Source organism: Mizuhopecten yessoensis, unplaced genomic scaffold, assembly GCF_002113885.1.
Source record: "Mizuhopecten yessoensis strain PY_sf001 unplaced genomic scaffold, ASM211388v2 scaffold11133, whole genome shotgun sequence".
NCBI classification, from domain to species: Eukaryota; Metazoa; Mollusca; class Bivalvia; order Pectinida; family Pectinidae; genus Mizuhopecten; species Mizuhopecten yessoensis.
This window is the reverse complement of record NW_018408896.1, coordinates 1822808-1839991: the sequence shown is the minus strand read 5'-3', so window position 1 is coordinate 1839991 and position 17184 is coordinate 1822808. Positions and strand designations below refer to the sequence as shown.

The 17184-nt window shown below is 35.7% G+C and overlaps 1 protein-coding gene across 1 annotated transcript; it reads right to left on the bottom strand.

The window, feature by feature from the left end:
* Positions 1-1903: 1903 nt before the first annotated feature.
* Positions 1904-10153, bottom strand: LOC110466488 (protein fem-1 homolog C-like). Its single transcript, XM_021523021.1, has 3 exons — positions 10041-10153; positions 4797-6068; positions 1904-3539 (listed from the first exon to the last, which is right to left on the bottom strand). The coding sequence occupies exons 2-3, from the start codon at positions 6048-6050 to the stop codon at positions 2877-2879; spliced, it is 1917 nt and encodes a 638-aa protein (XP_021378696.1). The 5' UTR covers positions 6051-6068; positions 10041-10153; the 3' UTR covers positions 1904-2876.
* Positions 10154-17184: the final 7031 nt, after the last annotated feature.

Genomic DNA, 17184 nt, shown 5'->3' with positions numbered 1-17184 from the left:
TTTTACAAAAAAAAGTCTGTTTATATCACTACATCTTCTAACTTCCACCAAAACATTTTATGATTACCTGTTATCAGTAAAATGTTACAGAGGATCTCAAAATAAGTGTTCAATCTAAATTTTAGCCATGTATGTTTTCCTGATTTTATCACATGCAGTGTTAGAACAGTTATATATTTTATTGTTTATCACTAGAAATGTAAAGACATGACCTGGTTACACATGTACTTGTGTATGAATTTTATTCTTAATGTTAACTTGATTCAACAAGTTGTGCTACACCAGTGACCTGTTTTTCAAAGCCTAAGATTAATGAGTAGTTTCAAAATATGAGTTTGAGAAATATTTGGAAATACACTGTATATTTCTAATGCCTTCAGACAATCATCTTAAATGTATCTACGTGTAATTTTAATTACAAATTTAAATATATTTGTATACTTGTTGTAACTACCCAGTGTTCAGGCCCAAATAGTTTTATTTCTCACATATCATATAAGATGTACATGTTCCTTGATAAAATTGTGACATATGATGATCTGTTAATGGGACAGGCACTATAAATTATCGTAATGATGATGAAGATGATGATGCTCATTTGTGGTTTAGTTTGTTTGTGTTTTAAGTCCTATTAACAGCTATGCATGTGCCAGGTTTTGTTGGTAGAGGTAAGCCGGAGTACCCCGACCTACAGCCAGTACCTGGCGACTGCCCCACGTAGGTCACAAACCAGAGACCCAGTGGTGGAGGGCTAGTGGAAGCAGAATGTCGGACGCCTTAACCACTTGGTCTACGCGGCCCCAAGCTCATTTGTAATTTCACTGGTCTCAAATTCAATCAACTAGGTAAAACATTTCCAGCATAACTGGCCCATCAATGATTTCATTGTCTCAGATTCAAGGACACATTGAAGATCTAGTCTATAGTGGTTTCATTGGCCTTGAATTCAATGAACCATTGTAACCTAAAGTCACTGGCAGTCGACAAAGTTAGTTGTTGTATTTATCAAGCTTTTTATGTTTTTACTTGTGATATCATTTTATAGCATGATTGATGAGTACATGCATACATTTACATACAGGATATAAAACATGAATATTGCTTCTCCAAATCGCTGAGAAAATGAATGCCTTATGACATATGTTATGAATGGTTACACAGAATACAAGAGGCCCAGAGGGCCTGTATCGCTCACCTGGATACCAAAGCAATCATGGCAAAATATTCTCCGAATGAGATCAAGGGAATATGCCAGACCCCAAGGCCAATCCTTGTAGCATATCTGTATTAGATTTTTCATGCCCAGCAATTTTATGTATGTGGGGATCTCAACTGTTTCCAAGCTTTGACTCAGAAACTAGGTCCCTAGGGTTGTGGCCAGACCCCAGGATCAATTCTAATATCGTGACTGCATTTGTCTCTTTTTACCCAACAATTGTATATATAGTTTTGGGGTGGGGATTTAAACCATTTCAAAGTTATGACCCAGGGGTTAAGTCTCCAAGGGTGGGGCAGTCCCCAAGGCCATCCTGGAAGAATATGTGCAATCATCTCTTTATACTCAACAATCGTATATACCATTATAGGGTGGGGATCTCAACTGTTTCCAAGCTGTGACTAACAAACTAGGTCCCTAGGGGTTCGGTCAGACCCAAGGGTCTATTCTGATATCATGACTGCATTTGTCTTTTTATGCCCAGCATTTGTATATATAGTTTTGGGGTGGGGATCTCAACAGTTTTAAAGTTATGGCCCAGGGACTATGTCTCCAAGGGTGGGGCAAGACCCTATAGCCATCCTGGAAGCAAATGTGCATTCTTCTCTTTACACTCAGCAATTGTATACCATGGTTATATGGTGGGGATCTCAACCATTTCCAAGTAATACACTTTTTTTGGCCCCACCCCTTAGCCCGGGGGGTCAGCCCCACCATTTGTACAATTTTGAATCCCTGCCTCCCACGAATGCTTCCGACCAGTGGTTAAGAATAAGAAGTCGTTTAAAGAAATTGTTGACGTACGGACGGACGACGGACGCAACGGTATGGCATAAGCTCACCTTGGTCCTTCGGACCAGGTGAGCTAAAAATGAATTGTATACAGTAGTACACTCAAATGACTCATATCATAAAAATAATTTAATGGACACAGGTTACAAAAGTGGGCTGTATACATTACTGTATCATACAGAAGACACACTATAATGGTCACCTGATAACTGTTAAGTTACTTTATCAGAAATACTAGATCACAAAGAAATCTCATTTCCTGTATTAGAGGCATGCTCATTCCTAATTGGCAGTTTGTCCCTATGAAAGTTTTTCCAACTTCTAATTCAGTTTGGCTTAGGAGCATTCCATTTGCAAGTCACAAGCAAGTAATGTACACTTATCTTCAATTACCACTGATACAGTTTCAAAGTCGCGTTTAATTTGTCCCCTTATACCACAAATACCTCTGGACCATTAAATTCTATAACCAATACTACCTTTCTTCACTTGTAGATACAAATGACAGTATTTCACTTACAAAGTTTTTTGACTCTCACACTCTTGTCATGGTTTGAAATGCATGTATGTGTTTATAGGTACAAATACAGTACATGTATGTGTTTATAGGTACAAATACAGTACATGTATGTGTTAAGAGGTACAAATACAGTACATGTATGTGTTTATAGGTACAAATACAGTACATGTATGTGTGTATAGGTACAAATACAGCACATGTATGTGTTTAGAGGTACAAATATACAGTACATGTATGTGTTTATAGGTACAAATACAGTACATGTATGTGTGTATAGGTACAAATACAGTACATGTATGTGTTTAGAGGTACAAATACAGTACATGTACTTTTAAACCAAATCAACCGTTACCCATGCATTTCTATGAAGGAAAATAAGGACACAGGAACCTCAGTTTGGTAGGGTATCTTGTGGCGCATGATTACCTCCGCGGACAGGCACCTAAGTGTGCGGTATTGCAGTGGAGGAACAGGTAGACCCTGGTTCTGCATCATCTGAAGGGCACTTAACCCCTCACCATTGTAGATATCAACATGAGCTCCGTTCTGTAGCAAGCAAGCCAGAATACCTTCATTCTGTAGCTCTGAGTAGGTGAGGAACTTAATACTGTTGTGAAGTGGTGTGTTCCTCTTCTTATCCACAGTGTTAGTCTGAGCCCCACATGTAATGAGTGTCTGAACTACGGCCAGTGACGGAAAGGGAGAGTAAAACTCTTCGCTAGTCAGCGAGATCTTTGGATCTACTGCTAGGTGAAGTAAGCTCTCCATATCTTGACCACGCGGATCAATGGTAACAAGTCGGTGCACAAGGCTGTGGAATTCAAATTTCTGCTGATCTGTGGACTCCAGTCGAGATATGAGATGGACCACGTGAAGGGAGAGTTGCAGCAGCAGTTGAAAGTCGCCCAGAGAAGAGTTTGGATTTGTAGGACGTGTTTTAAGAATGCATATTCCACCTTCTATCTGCTGAATCAACATTGCAAATACCTCAAATGCATCTGGAACTAAGACCTGTAAGAAATATTAAAATCATAGATTATGATTATTTTATTACATATTTAATTTTAAGTATGGAAATCAATTTTGCAGGAATTATCTACACACAGGAATAGTGCTTACATAATGTATTCACCGGGGGCAGTATGCATTTAAACAAAACATTTACAGATGTAGATTAACTCTTTTGTTCTGACAAAAACATATGGTTCTCATGAACTCAATATTAGCTTATATATATATATATATGCATTTGCATATTTGTGTGTTTTTTTAATATTATTGCATTGGATGTTGACATTACAATATTACAAAGAACAGCATGACTTCTGTAGGTGATGCAGTATATACTTCAAGTTTCATCATGATCCTCAACATTTTTTAACATTACTGCCCAGACAAGATTTCACTAAAAATTTTGCTCTTATTTGACCTTTGATCAAGAGGTGAATGACCTAATTACAGCACATACTTCAAGTTAAAGAAATCTTTGATAATTTAAAAGTTACGGCCCTCGCAAGATGCTTTATAGGAAGAACCAGAAGAATGTACTTAAAATTATCTAAGATGTGCATGTCTCCCTTTCAATCAATTAAATAATATCCCTTCTCGTTAACACAATGTAAATTAAAATATTCCATACAGTAGATAAGGATGACTTGTTATAATTTCTGTTGTTCCTCTTGTCCTCAATAGATTGTATGGGAAACTGAATCCAGGGTCGCTCAACCCTTGCAGCTACCATATATATATATAGAGAGAGATATTATAAAAGCAGAAAAAATATCCTTATGGACGAAGAAATATTATAAAAAGAAAAACTCTCAACAAAGAGTCTTTAGTACTTTCATCTCTTCTAGGAGATTCTTAGGACTTGAAGATACATAGATATATACCTTGCATTCTGAGAAATTCAGCAAATACATTTTTTACTCTAAAACAGGATAATTTAAACATTCAGTTTCTCTTTATGACCATTTTTATCACTCTATTCTAATATTTGTTTGCATGTTGTACACTGTTTCTGAAGAAATTATTTACTTCGGACATGACAGGTGAAATTCCAATTTTTAATCTTCTCAAAGCAAAATGACAAAATTAAAGATGAAGGTCCTAGCTGCCACTGATTTGCTTCAAAGTAAATATATGTTTTGCACTTCACAAGACCCCTTCCCCTGGATAAATGCTCCTGGTTTTTCCCAAAATCAATGCAGAGATTTCTTTATTTTCCCAAAGCCCTGATTTCAATACTTATTAGCACTGAGTAAATACCTTTTCCTCTGTGGCACCTGATTCCAGCTCAACTTGCATCTCCCAAAAGAGCTTGATGAGGGCCTGTACTGTGAAGAGGCACTCGTGGTTGAGCGGCTCTCCTTTCTTGTTCCTCAGTATGTAGGCATACTTCCATAGGTCCACACATCGTTGATACCTATGGCTATCAGCGTACACTGCTCCTCGGTACATCAACCCAAAGGTGGTGTCCTTGTGGAAGGGCCCAATGATCCTCTCACGGATCAGTAGAGCCTGCATGTAAACATTGTCTGGTTCTATGATTTGTTCTAATTCATTCACAGTCATGGGTTCTCGTGCATGCTGGTATGCGTAATTGGTTTCTAAGGGTAAGACTTTCATAATTTCATTGTTAGGATATGAATATCTCATATTCATGGCTTTTCTCCACATTGCCAGAGCACCAACTATATCATGTACTTCATCAACAAAGTTTGTGCCAAGAAGTTCATATGAATGAATTTCAGTCTCTTTAGTCTGGATAGTATTTTCTAAAATATAGTCTACGATTGAAGTGAATCCTCTCAACGCCGCTGTTTGTAAGGCATCATCACCAAAATCATTTTTGGCAGTATGATCGGAACCGTAGCTCAGCAAAAGTTTAACAGTGTCCAATCTACCCTCCCTGATTGCATAATGGAGTGCAAGATTGCCCGAGTTGTCCCTAGCATTCACATCAACATTTTTTGATATCAGAAACTCGCACAAACGAACACTCTGCACAGAGTTGATTAAACAGGTTCCACCATTAATGTTTGCTTTGTGGATGTCTGCACCATTGTCCACCAATAGCTTAACCACGGCAATGTTAGTCATGTAGCAGGCCGACCGAACCGGTGTAGACTCGGTGTCAGAAGGACTGTTGATATTGGCACCGTGGGATATCAGACTTTTAACCACCTCCAGGTTACCTGCAACAGCGGCACACCATAACGGGGTCACGTCATGTCGAGAATGATCAAGCTCTACTTCATAGATTCCCCTCTGTTCATAGTCTCCTCCACATTCATCTAGTAGGTAATTACCTATGTGCACTTTTCCCTTTAGACAAGCATTAAACAGTGCAGCGTTACCATTAATTTTGTAATTTACAATTTTCCGTCGCTGTTCCTTTGAGAATTTCCTGAGCGTAGCCTTCAGCTTACTTAGTTTGTCCTCCTGAATACAGTTGTGTACAATGGAGGCATACCACGAGACATCTACATCTTCACAGCGAGCAGATGTACACGCCATCATGTCACCAACACACCACACCTGAAAAAAAAGATATCAGACTTAAATATTTAGTGCTAACATTGACACTGTCCCCGTTTTATATTCTTATATCAATATTAAAGAAAGCATGCACTACTAACATTGCTTATTATTCTAATAACTCTGAAATGCCAGCTTTTTTCTATACATTTGAAACAGTAGAAAATTTAATTTACATGAGGATATATTTTACTCCTCCAAAATATTGAAAAATGAATGTATCTCAATTCTCAATGTTAAACTCTTGCTTAACTATATACTCTACACTAAAGTAATGAAATTTTGATTTTGAAGGCAAATTAATGTGCCATGTGAAAGGAAGATTTAGTCTGATTTTTACTCCATTCAAAGAATGTAAAGCCATAACCTATACTAGCTAACTTGAGAAAATAAGGTCCTTATTGTGTAGGGACCTTGACACTTTTTTAAAATTTAGATTTCTGTGACAAATAAAATGGCATCTATGTGGATACTGCTATTGTGGCCTATCAATTATGGTGTAGTTATTGACCAAGATATATATAGTGAATAAATAGTTTATTGGGTGTGCAGTCAGTATCATTATATATCATAACATAGCCCAGCCTATCTCTTTTCATCTTTTGATTTGCAGTCATTCCAAAATATTTTCACACTTTTGTTTGGTAGCTGGCACAGGAACATTTGGGGTTGACGGCACTTAGAAAATAGAGGGTAGCACAGTCTGTGAGGTTCATTAGTAGTGTGTCCTAGTCAGATTGCGTCATGGTAGGATACCTTGAGGTTTTCTGTACACAAAAAAAGGCACCAGGAAGTAAAGATGCTGAGTATGCTGAGAAACAGCAGCTAGAGTGGCATGTATGTGCAGAGAAATGAAGGATCTGATTGAGAGTGGCTTAACTCTGGCAGTGAAGCCGATATTTTGTTTATTCTATTGATTCCAATCAATGATCAGTCTGTCAATAACCATCTCTGTTTTCATTTGTAGCATAATTATATATTTATCGACAATTATAGCATAATTGTATCTTTATCGACAATTATATGTCATACAGATACTTGCCAACGTTTTGAAATTTTCATGGGGGAGACTACACAGGCTCAGAATTAAAATCATAAATAAAATGTGTATAAACACTCTAGGGATAAAGATCAGTTTGAAATGGCATCAGATGAAACCAACGGATATTCGAAAATAGGAATAGTTTAGCAAATTCACAGGTTAAAAATGCTCAATTTAAGGGTTCAAAATCGGGTGTCTCCCTCCTAAATGGGGAGAGTTGGCAAGTATGATATTTATATGTATTCAAAACATAGGTACTCAGGTTCTGGACCATATGTAGTAAACTTAGGTATTGCACATCCCTATACTAATAAACAAGCAAATTCATGGAATTTATATCCCCCGCTTGCAGGACATATTGTAGATTAACATTATTGAGGTTAGGTTTAAACATGTAAGTATCGTGCTGTTGAGACAAAATGTTTAGCTTGAAATTTGAGGGGGGGGAAAAAGCCCTATACCTCATTGATTATTCATAAATATGCACAAATCACATTGGTTGGCAAACTTAGCATGAGTCAGATGTGCATACTGAATTTGGTTGAAACATCTGAACAGTATCTACAGCAATTATCAGACGAAAACTAAAGAGTGCCCAAGATGGTTTGAAAGACAGAGGAACACAAACATTGTTGTCAAGTTTGAAGGAATTTGGCTAATATTTGCTAGAGTTGTTAAAAGCGTTAATCAAGGGGCCATATCTCTGCCAAATGCAGTCCAATTGAAGTGGTCATCGAACTTGGCCGAGCCCTTTAGGCATTTAACCCTGTGACCAAGTTTGAAGAAATTCGGTTAACATTGTTGTAGTTATCACACGGAAACGAAGCGCTGCAATTAAAGACGTTTTTCGTTATTCAAGGGGCCATAACTCCGCCAAATGAAGACCGCTGAAAGTGGTCATCAAACTTGGCTGAGCCCTTAAAACATTTAACCCTGTAACCAAGTTTGAAGAAAATCGGTTAACCTTTTTTTTAGCTATTGCACGGAAACGAAGCGCGGCAGATAATTACGTTTTTCATTATTCAAGGGGCCATTACTTTGCCAAATGGGGTTTGCTGAAAGTGGTCATCAAACTTGGCTGAGTCCTTAAGTTATTGCACAGAAACGAAGCACAGCATATAATGACGTTTTTCATTATTCAAGGGGCCATTACTCTGCCAAATGGGGTTCGCTTAAAGTGGTCATCGAACATGGCTGAGCCCTTAAGGCATTTAACCATGTGACCAAGTTTGAAGAAATTCGGTTAACATTTATTGTAGTTTTTGCACGGAAACGAAGCGTGACGGACAGACAACAACCTAGGGCGAACGGGATATAGGGCGAAACAACCCTTTGTGTGAACATGATTTAGGGCGAAACAACCCGTTACCGTTATGCACTCCTATAGGTACAATTATCTTGTGTTGAGGCTGACATGCCCTTAGCTCCTCATTAACTAGCTATATAAATGACTTCAGATAATATATGTAATTAGTAGCATTTAGAGACTGACATGTTATAAGTCCAGTGACCTATTTTTTTATATAAAACATCAAACTTAATTCATCATTATTGACTATATATATGTTTACCTCGAAATGCATTTTAATGGAGCATTTTATTTGCTCAGGTAAAATATATTTAAATTACATATAGAAGTTCTGATTTTGAACTTGGGTCGTTTATATTTGACATTTCAGTGGATGAAACTTAGGATGGCTATAACCTCTTTCAGGGGCCTTATCAGGTCGGGGAAAAACCATTAACTTGCATATAATACGCAAACTCAACTATTATACACCAATTGTGGTATGGATTTGTTACTTAAAATAGCCAAAATCACTTTAAGCTTAACGTTTTCAAATTGTTTGTCCAAGTCGCATTTATTTAGTCATGAAACATCATATAAATGCAAAAGTACCAAAAATAGATTCAACACTACCAGTAAGTTACATCAAGTTTCTCAGTAGACATCTTTTAGCAAAATATTATTGACCTTGTCGTAAATTAAAGCGATTTTTAATCATATATTGCAAAAGTTACTGTTAAAGCGATTTGGGTTATTTTTAGCAACAAATCCATACTCCAACTGGTGTATAATAGGCGAGTTTGCGTATTATACCGGTCACCCTTAAAAGCGTCTTCAACCGACAACAGGCATCTTCAAGTCACAACAAGCGTCGCCAGACAAAATCTTTAAAAATACTGAATAAAGAAGATAAGTTGTTAATATGACTATAATAAACCTCTATACCAAATTTCAATTTGATATTTGAAAAATTGAGTAATGATGAATTGAATTTTATGATCGGCGGCGTGACACATATGTGTATAGAACTCTACAGATTGTGGAGCGTCTTCAAACTATATCTCTAAAAATAATCTTAAAAGTAAGCGATATCAGACGATATGTTATTCAAATGACTACTGTATAACACACCTATATATATATATACAAAGTTTCAGATCTATATTTGAACAAAACACCCGAGTTATCATGAGGTATTTAAGTTTCATGAGTACATGTATGAAGCTCTCGGTGTGTCACATATGTGTACTTGCACGTAGGACTTGGATATTATACGCAAGTTGTTGTTTTTTCCCCAACCTGCAGTGCTTTATTGAAACTTAGACCCCGCTACATAAAGACCGATTGCATTCAACACGAGTAGCAAAGCATATATTATTAACATATTATCCAGATCACATTAAAATACAACAGGTATTGTATTTGTTTGCAACTGATCTCCTCAACATATTTTTAATTTTCAGTTAATGAAAAACAAACGGTTACTACATAATCGGTTCGCCTACAGTCAGACAGTAGCCAACTTCTCGTGTTGTTGATTGGCCGATTTTCAAGCTTCAATGAGACAACACCCTATCTAAACAACAACATCATGGCGACGAATGAGCAAATGTTGACAAGTGTTACTTTAACAAATGCTTACCTGTACAAAATTGTATTAATGTAGCCAAATAACCAGGAGTTTATATGTCCGCGCAATGTATAATTCAGAAATGAGGAGGCGGTCTCGTCTCGCTACACCACTTGTTAGCATTACAAGCACCCTGGAGATGTCGATGCAAAATATTGCCTTCAGGTGGCAGCACCTATTCATAATCAGAAAAAGTGGAACGGAGTGAAACTTTCAATTTTACGGATTGTCATACTTACCAACTTTTTTATATGCCCATGGGGAGATTCTGCATGCTCAAAATTAAGATCTAATTTATCTTTAAAAATTCAGAACTTGCATCTGGAATGTTTTTTGATTCTTGACAAAGACTACCTATGGTGATTCATTTTCAGGAAAAGTTTTATATCTAAGTAATTTGTTTTTGAAAATAGAATGCTTATACTTTGTTGCTGTTGTTATATGATGATGATGAGGATGATGAGGATGACGATAAGGATGAAATCATGTGAAGGATGAGGATGATGACTAAGTGTTATTTTGGATGTGTGGATGTGAGTGTGAGAGAATATGTTATATTTTGCGAAATACAATTGTGAAAAATTAAAAAAAATTAAAAAGTCTTAGGTGTTAGATCAATATTCGGTAAAAATGCCTACCCCATTAAATCAATGATGCTGAGGCAAGTTTGGACAGGCAGTTTGGGGTAAGTTAATTCGGCCTACGAATGAGTCCGCCTATTTAAATTTCCCCCGCCAACGGACGACTTCCTATATGTGTTGCATGGGCAGATCTTCCCCGGTATCCCGATTGGCCGAACCTGACCAAAATGGAGTTATACTCGATTATTACAGCATGCTAGGTTTTTATACGATCATGTGACTGAGCTGTCAGTGTGTTACACGTATGACATAAATAAGTAGCAATTCGGTTTAGAGAAAGTTCGCAAAACTAGAGATAAAAAAAACTTTAATAATTTTATAATTCAGTTTTCCTTGCCATTTTTTGGTGAATGTCCTGCCAAGCCAGCTAAACTGCTAAGATCATCAAAGTTATAAATATTTGTTCAAGACATAAACTATCATTCAGTGGCCAGACTTGCCCCGGTCTCCCCTAATCTAATTTGTTAATGTAAATATCATAATTCCTTCCAGTTTGACGTTGACAATGTTTTATTTTTTTCTCTAATAAGAAAATCTTTAAGTAAATCTTAATCTTCACCAAACTTATTTCTTCCCTCCGTTTTTTTTATATCCTAACTATTGGACGTTGATCATTTCATACTATCCTCTGCTTGCGTCTCCCTCTCTGATATTGACTATGTGATACTTCCCTCTCTTTTGATGTTGACTATGTCTTACTTCTCTCTTTTTTTGATGTTGACTATGTCATACTTCCCTCTCTTTTTGATTTTGACTACGTGATACTTCCCTCTCTTTTTGATGTTGACTACGTGATACTTCCGTCTCTTTTTGATGTTGACTATGTCATACTTCCCTCTCATTTTGATTTTGACTACGTGATACTTCCCTCGCTTTTTGATGTTGACTACGTGATACTTCCCTCTCTTTTTGTTGTTGACTATGTCATACTTCCCCCTCTTTTTGATGTTGACTATGTGATACTTCCCTCTCTATTTTACATTGTTCACGGATGCTATTTCTCTATTTGTCATTGTTCATGAATGCTATTTCTCTATTTGATATTATTCACGGATATTTCTCTATTTGACATTATTCACGGATGATATTTCTCTATTTGACATTAATCAAGAATGCTATTTCTCTATTTGACATTGTTCACGGATGCTATTTCTCTATTTGTCATTGTTCATGAATGCTATTTCTCTATTTGATATTATTCACGGATATTTCTCTATTTGACATTATTCACGGATGATATTTCTCTATTTGACATTAATCAAGAATGCTATTTCTCTATTTGACATTGTTCACAAATGCTATTTCTCTATTTGACATTGATCACGAATGCTATTTCTCTATTTGACATTGTTCACGGATGCTATTTCTCTATTTGTCATTGTTCATGAATGCTATTTCTCTACCCCCTCTTTTTGATGTTGACTATGTGATACTTCCCTCTCTATTTTACATTGTTCACGGATGCTATTTCTCTGTTTGTCATTGTTCATGAATGCTATTTCTCTACCCCCTCTTTTTGATGTTGACTATGTGATACTTCCCTCTCTTTTTGATGTTGGCCATGTCATACTTCCCTCTCTTTTTGATGTTGAATATGTCATACTTCCCTCTCATTTTGATGTTGACTATGTCTTACTTCCCTCTCTTTTTAATGTTGACTATGTCATGCTTCCCTCTCATTTTGATGTTGACCATGTGATACTTCCCTCTCTATTTTACATTGTTCACGGATGCTATTTCTCTGTTTGTCATTGTTCATGAATGCTATTTCTCTACCCCCTCTTTTTGATGTTGACTATGTGATACTTCCCTCTCTTTTTGATGTTGGCCATGTCATACTTCCCTCTCTTTTTGATGTTGACTATGCCTTACTTCTCTCTTTTTTTGATGTTGACTCTGTCATCCTTCCCTCTCTTTTTGATGTTGACTATGTGATACTTCCCTCTCTTTTTGATGTTGACCATGTCTTACTTCCCTCTCTTTTTGATGTTGACTATGTGATACTTCCCTCTCTATTTTACATTGTTCACGGATGATATTTCTCTATTTGTCATTGTTCATGAATGCTATTTCTCTATTTGATATTATTCACGGATATTTCTCTATTTGACATTATTCACGGATGATATTTCTCTATTTGACATTAATCAAGAATGCTATTTCTCTATTTGACATTGTTCACGGATGCTATTTCTCTATTTGTCATTGTTCATGAATGCTATTTCTCTACCCCCTCTTTTTGATGTTGACTATGTGATACTTCCCTCTCTATTTTACATTGTTCACGGATGCTATTTCTCTGTTTGTCATTGTTCATGAATGCTATTTCTCTACCCCCTCTTTTTGATGTTGACTATGTGATACTTCCCTCTCTTTTTGATGTTGACCATGTGATACTTCCCTCTCTTTTTTATGTTGGCCATGTCATACTTCCCTCTCTTTTTGATGTTGAATATGTCATACTTCCCTCTCATTTTGATGTTGACTATGTCATTCTTCCCTCTCTTTTTTATGTTGACCATGTCATACTTCCCTCTCATTTTGATGTTGACCATGTGATACTTCCCTCTCTATTTTACATTGTTCACGGATGATATTTCTCTATTTGTCATTGTTCATGAATGCTATTTCTCTATTTGATATTATTCACGGATATTTCTCTATTTGACATTATTCACGGATGATATTTCTCTATTTGACATTAATCAAGAATGCTATTTCTCTATTTGACATTGTTCACGGATGCTATTTCTCTATTTGTCATTGTTCATGAATGCTATTTCTCTATTTGATATTATTCACGGATATTTCTCTATTTGACATTATTCACGGATGATATTTCTCTATTTGACATTAATCAAGAATGCTATTTCTCTATTTGACATTGTTCACGGATGCTATTTCTCTATTTGTCATTGTTCATGAATGCTATTTCTCTACCCCCTCTTTTTGATGTTGACTATGTGATACTTCCCTCTCTATTTTACATTGTTCACGGATGCTATTTCTCTATTTGTCATTGTTCATGAATGCTATTTCTCTATTTGATATTATTCACGGATATTTCTCTATTTGACATTATTCACGGATGATATTTCTCTATTTGACATTAATCAAGAATGCTATTTCTCTATTTGACATTGTTCACGGATGCTATTTCTCTATTTGTCATTGTTCATGAATGCTATTTCTCTACCCCCTCTTTTTGATGTTGACTATGTGATACTTCCCTCTCTTTTTGATGTTGGCCATGTCATACTTCCCTCTCTTTTTGATGTTGACTACGTGATACTTCCCTCTCTTTTTGTTGTTGACTATGTCATACTTCCCCCTCTTTTTGATGTTGACTATGTGATACTTCCCTCTCTTTTTGATGTTGATCATGTCTTAATTCCCTCCATTTTTGATGTTGACTATGTCATACTTCCCTCTCATTTTGTTGTTGACTATGTCATACTTCCCTCTCATTTTGATGTTGACTATGTCATACTTCCCTCTCTTTTTTATGTTGACCATGTCATACTTCCCTCTCTTTTTGATGTTGACTATGTGATACTTCCCTCTCTATTTTACATTGTTCACGGATGCTATTTCTCTATTTGTCATTGTTCATGAATGCTATTTCTCTATTTGATATTATTCACGGATATTTCTCTATTTGACATTATTCACGGATGATATTTCTCTATTTGACATTAATCAAGAATGCTATTTCTCTATTTGACATTGTTCACAAATGCTATTTCTCTATTTGACATTGATCACAGATTCTATTTCTCTATTTGACATTGATCACGAATGCTATTTCTCTATTTGACATTGTTCACGAATGCTATTTCTCTATTTGACATTGATCACGGATTCTATTTCTCTATTTGACGTCGAACACGAATGCTATTTCTCTATTTGACATTGATCATGAATGCTATTTCTCTATTTGACATTGATCATGAATGCTTTTTCTCTATTTGACATTGACCACAGATGCTATTACTCTATTTGACATTGATCATGAATGCTATTTCTCTATTTGACGTTGTTCACGGATGCTATTTCCCTATTTGACATTGATCATGAATGCTATTTCCCTATTTGAGGTCGAACACGGATGTTATTTCTCTATTTGACATTGATCACGGATGCTATTTTTCTATTTGACGATGATCACGAGTGCTATTTCTCTATTTGACATTGTTCACGGATGCTATTTCTCTATTTGACATTGATCACGAATGTTATTTCTCTATTTGACATTAATCACGAATGCTATTTCTCTATTTGACATTGATCACGAATGCTATTTCGCTATTTGACATTGTTCACGGATGCTATTTCTCTATTTGACATTGATCAAGAATGATATTTCTCTATTTGACATTAATCACGAATGCTATTTCTCTATTTGACATTGTTCACAAATGCTATTTCTCTGTTTGACATTGATCATGGATGCTATTTCTCTATTTGACATAGAACACGGATGCTATTTCTCTATTTGACGTTGAACATGAATGCTATTTCTCTATTTAACGTGGAACATGAATGCTATTTCTCAATTTGACGTCGAACACAAATGCTTTTTCTCCATTTGCCTTCGAACACGAATGCTTTTTGACGTTGAACACGAATGCTATTTGTCTATTTAACGTCGAACATGAATGCTATTTTTCTATTGGACGTCTAACACGAATGCTATTTCTCTATTTGACGTCCAACACTTCTCTATTTGGCGTCGAACACGAATGCTATTTCTCTATTCGACGTCGAACACGGATGCCATTTTTCAATTTGACATCGAACCCGAATGCTAATTCTCTATTTGACGTCGAACCCGAATGCTTTTTCTCTATTTGACGTCGAACACGAATGCTGTTTCTCTATTTGACGTCGAACATGAATGCTAATTCTCTATTTGACGTCGAACATGAATGCTATCTCTCTATTTGACATTGATCATGAATGCTATTTCTCTATTTGACATCGAACATGAATGCTATTTCTCTATTTGACGTCGAACACGAATGCTATTTCTCTATTTGGCGTCGAACAAGAATGCTATTTCTCTATTTGATATCGATCACAAATGCTATTTCTCTATTTGACGTTGAACACGTATTTCCCTCTCTAATGTTAACAATGTGTTATTTTCCTTGTGTTCAATGTTGACGATATGATATTTCCATCTTTTTAATGTCGACTATAAGATTTTCCTGTCTTTTTTGATGTCTACTTTAATATTTTCCTCTCTTTTTGATGTTGACTATATTTTCCTTTCTATTTGATGTTGACTATAAGATTTTCCCCTCTTTTTGATGTCGACTAATATTTTCCTGTCTTTTTTTATGTTGACTACCGGTATAATATTTTCCTCTCTTTTTGATGTCGACTATAATATTTTCCTCTCTTTTTGACGTTGACTATAAAATTTTCCTTTCTTTTTGACGTTTAACTTTTCCTAATTCCCCCTTCTGTTCGATACTAATATTGTGATTTTTCTCTCCATATAATTCAATGTGATGATCACAACACAAAACAAACAAAATCTGTATTTTTTGCAGTCAAAACATTTTTATATCATGATTACCATAACTACAATAATATAACATTTCTCTTTCAGGAGAATAAATAAGGCGTGAGTATTCTGGAAGTATACATGACTAGAGAAGGAGATTTCAATCTCAGGGGAGACAACTTATGGATTTCACTTTAAAATAAATATAGTTGATAAGTAAAAGAAGTACTTGCAAATCATTATATGGCAAAACGTAAATGGGAGATGTTGGCAGAGGGGGAGAGGGATATCCTATAAGATTACCAAATCATTGCACAATGTCAGCATTAATGTCAGTAAAATAAACAAGATAACAGATGCATTAAACCTTGTTGTATTGGATAAAATAGGTAAAACCAGGCCCAAGCATCAAAAATCTTAAATTTTCTTAATTTGTTTTTCTCAAACATCCTTAAATTAGATTTTTCTGTAATTTATACACCATTTTCATGCTGGAGGAATCAAACTTTTAAATATATAACAAATTTTATACTGCACTTTAAATCTGATTTTAAGATTCGAAAACAAGTTTTGGGATTCCGAGGATAGTACATAGTACAGTACAGAGGACTAGATAAGTAGTAGTTCTGCATGTACAACAGCCATTATTACACTAGGTTTATTATTGTCTAGGCAATTTCTGCTTTAACCCAACAAAAATAAGGACCACAGTTCAGCTGTTAATCTATCTACTAAATAAACAACAGGTCTTGGGTTGAATCCTCGAAGCTGAACCGAGATATTTTCGTGAAATAAATACTATTATATATTAAGTGAAATAAGGCAATCAACTCAAGAAAAGTCAAACAAATTGGAACTCTTGGTAAATTGAAGAAGAGATAAATCACAGGTCACTGGTACACTCTACCTTGAACATTGCCTGGAGCAATTACTTGTGTTGCCGTGTGTTTATTTTGATGATTAATACAGTATTTAATCATAGGACATATATACATTTTTGTCG

What these genes read in the sequence shown, in the direction of transcription:
- LOC110466488 (XM_021523021.1), bottom strand. Translation starts at nt 6,050, where the DNA reads ATGATGGCGTGTACATCTGCTCGCTGTGAAGATGTAGATGTCTCGTGG. An exon ending in CAGGTGCCACAGAGGAAAAG is followed by an intron (nt 3,540 to 4,796) that starts GTATTTACTCAG and finishes TATTTCTTACAG; the next exon opens with GTCTTAGTTCCAGATGCATT.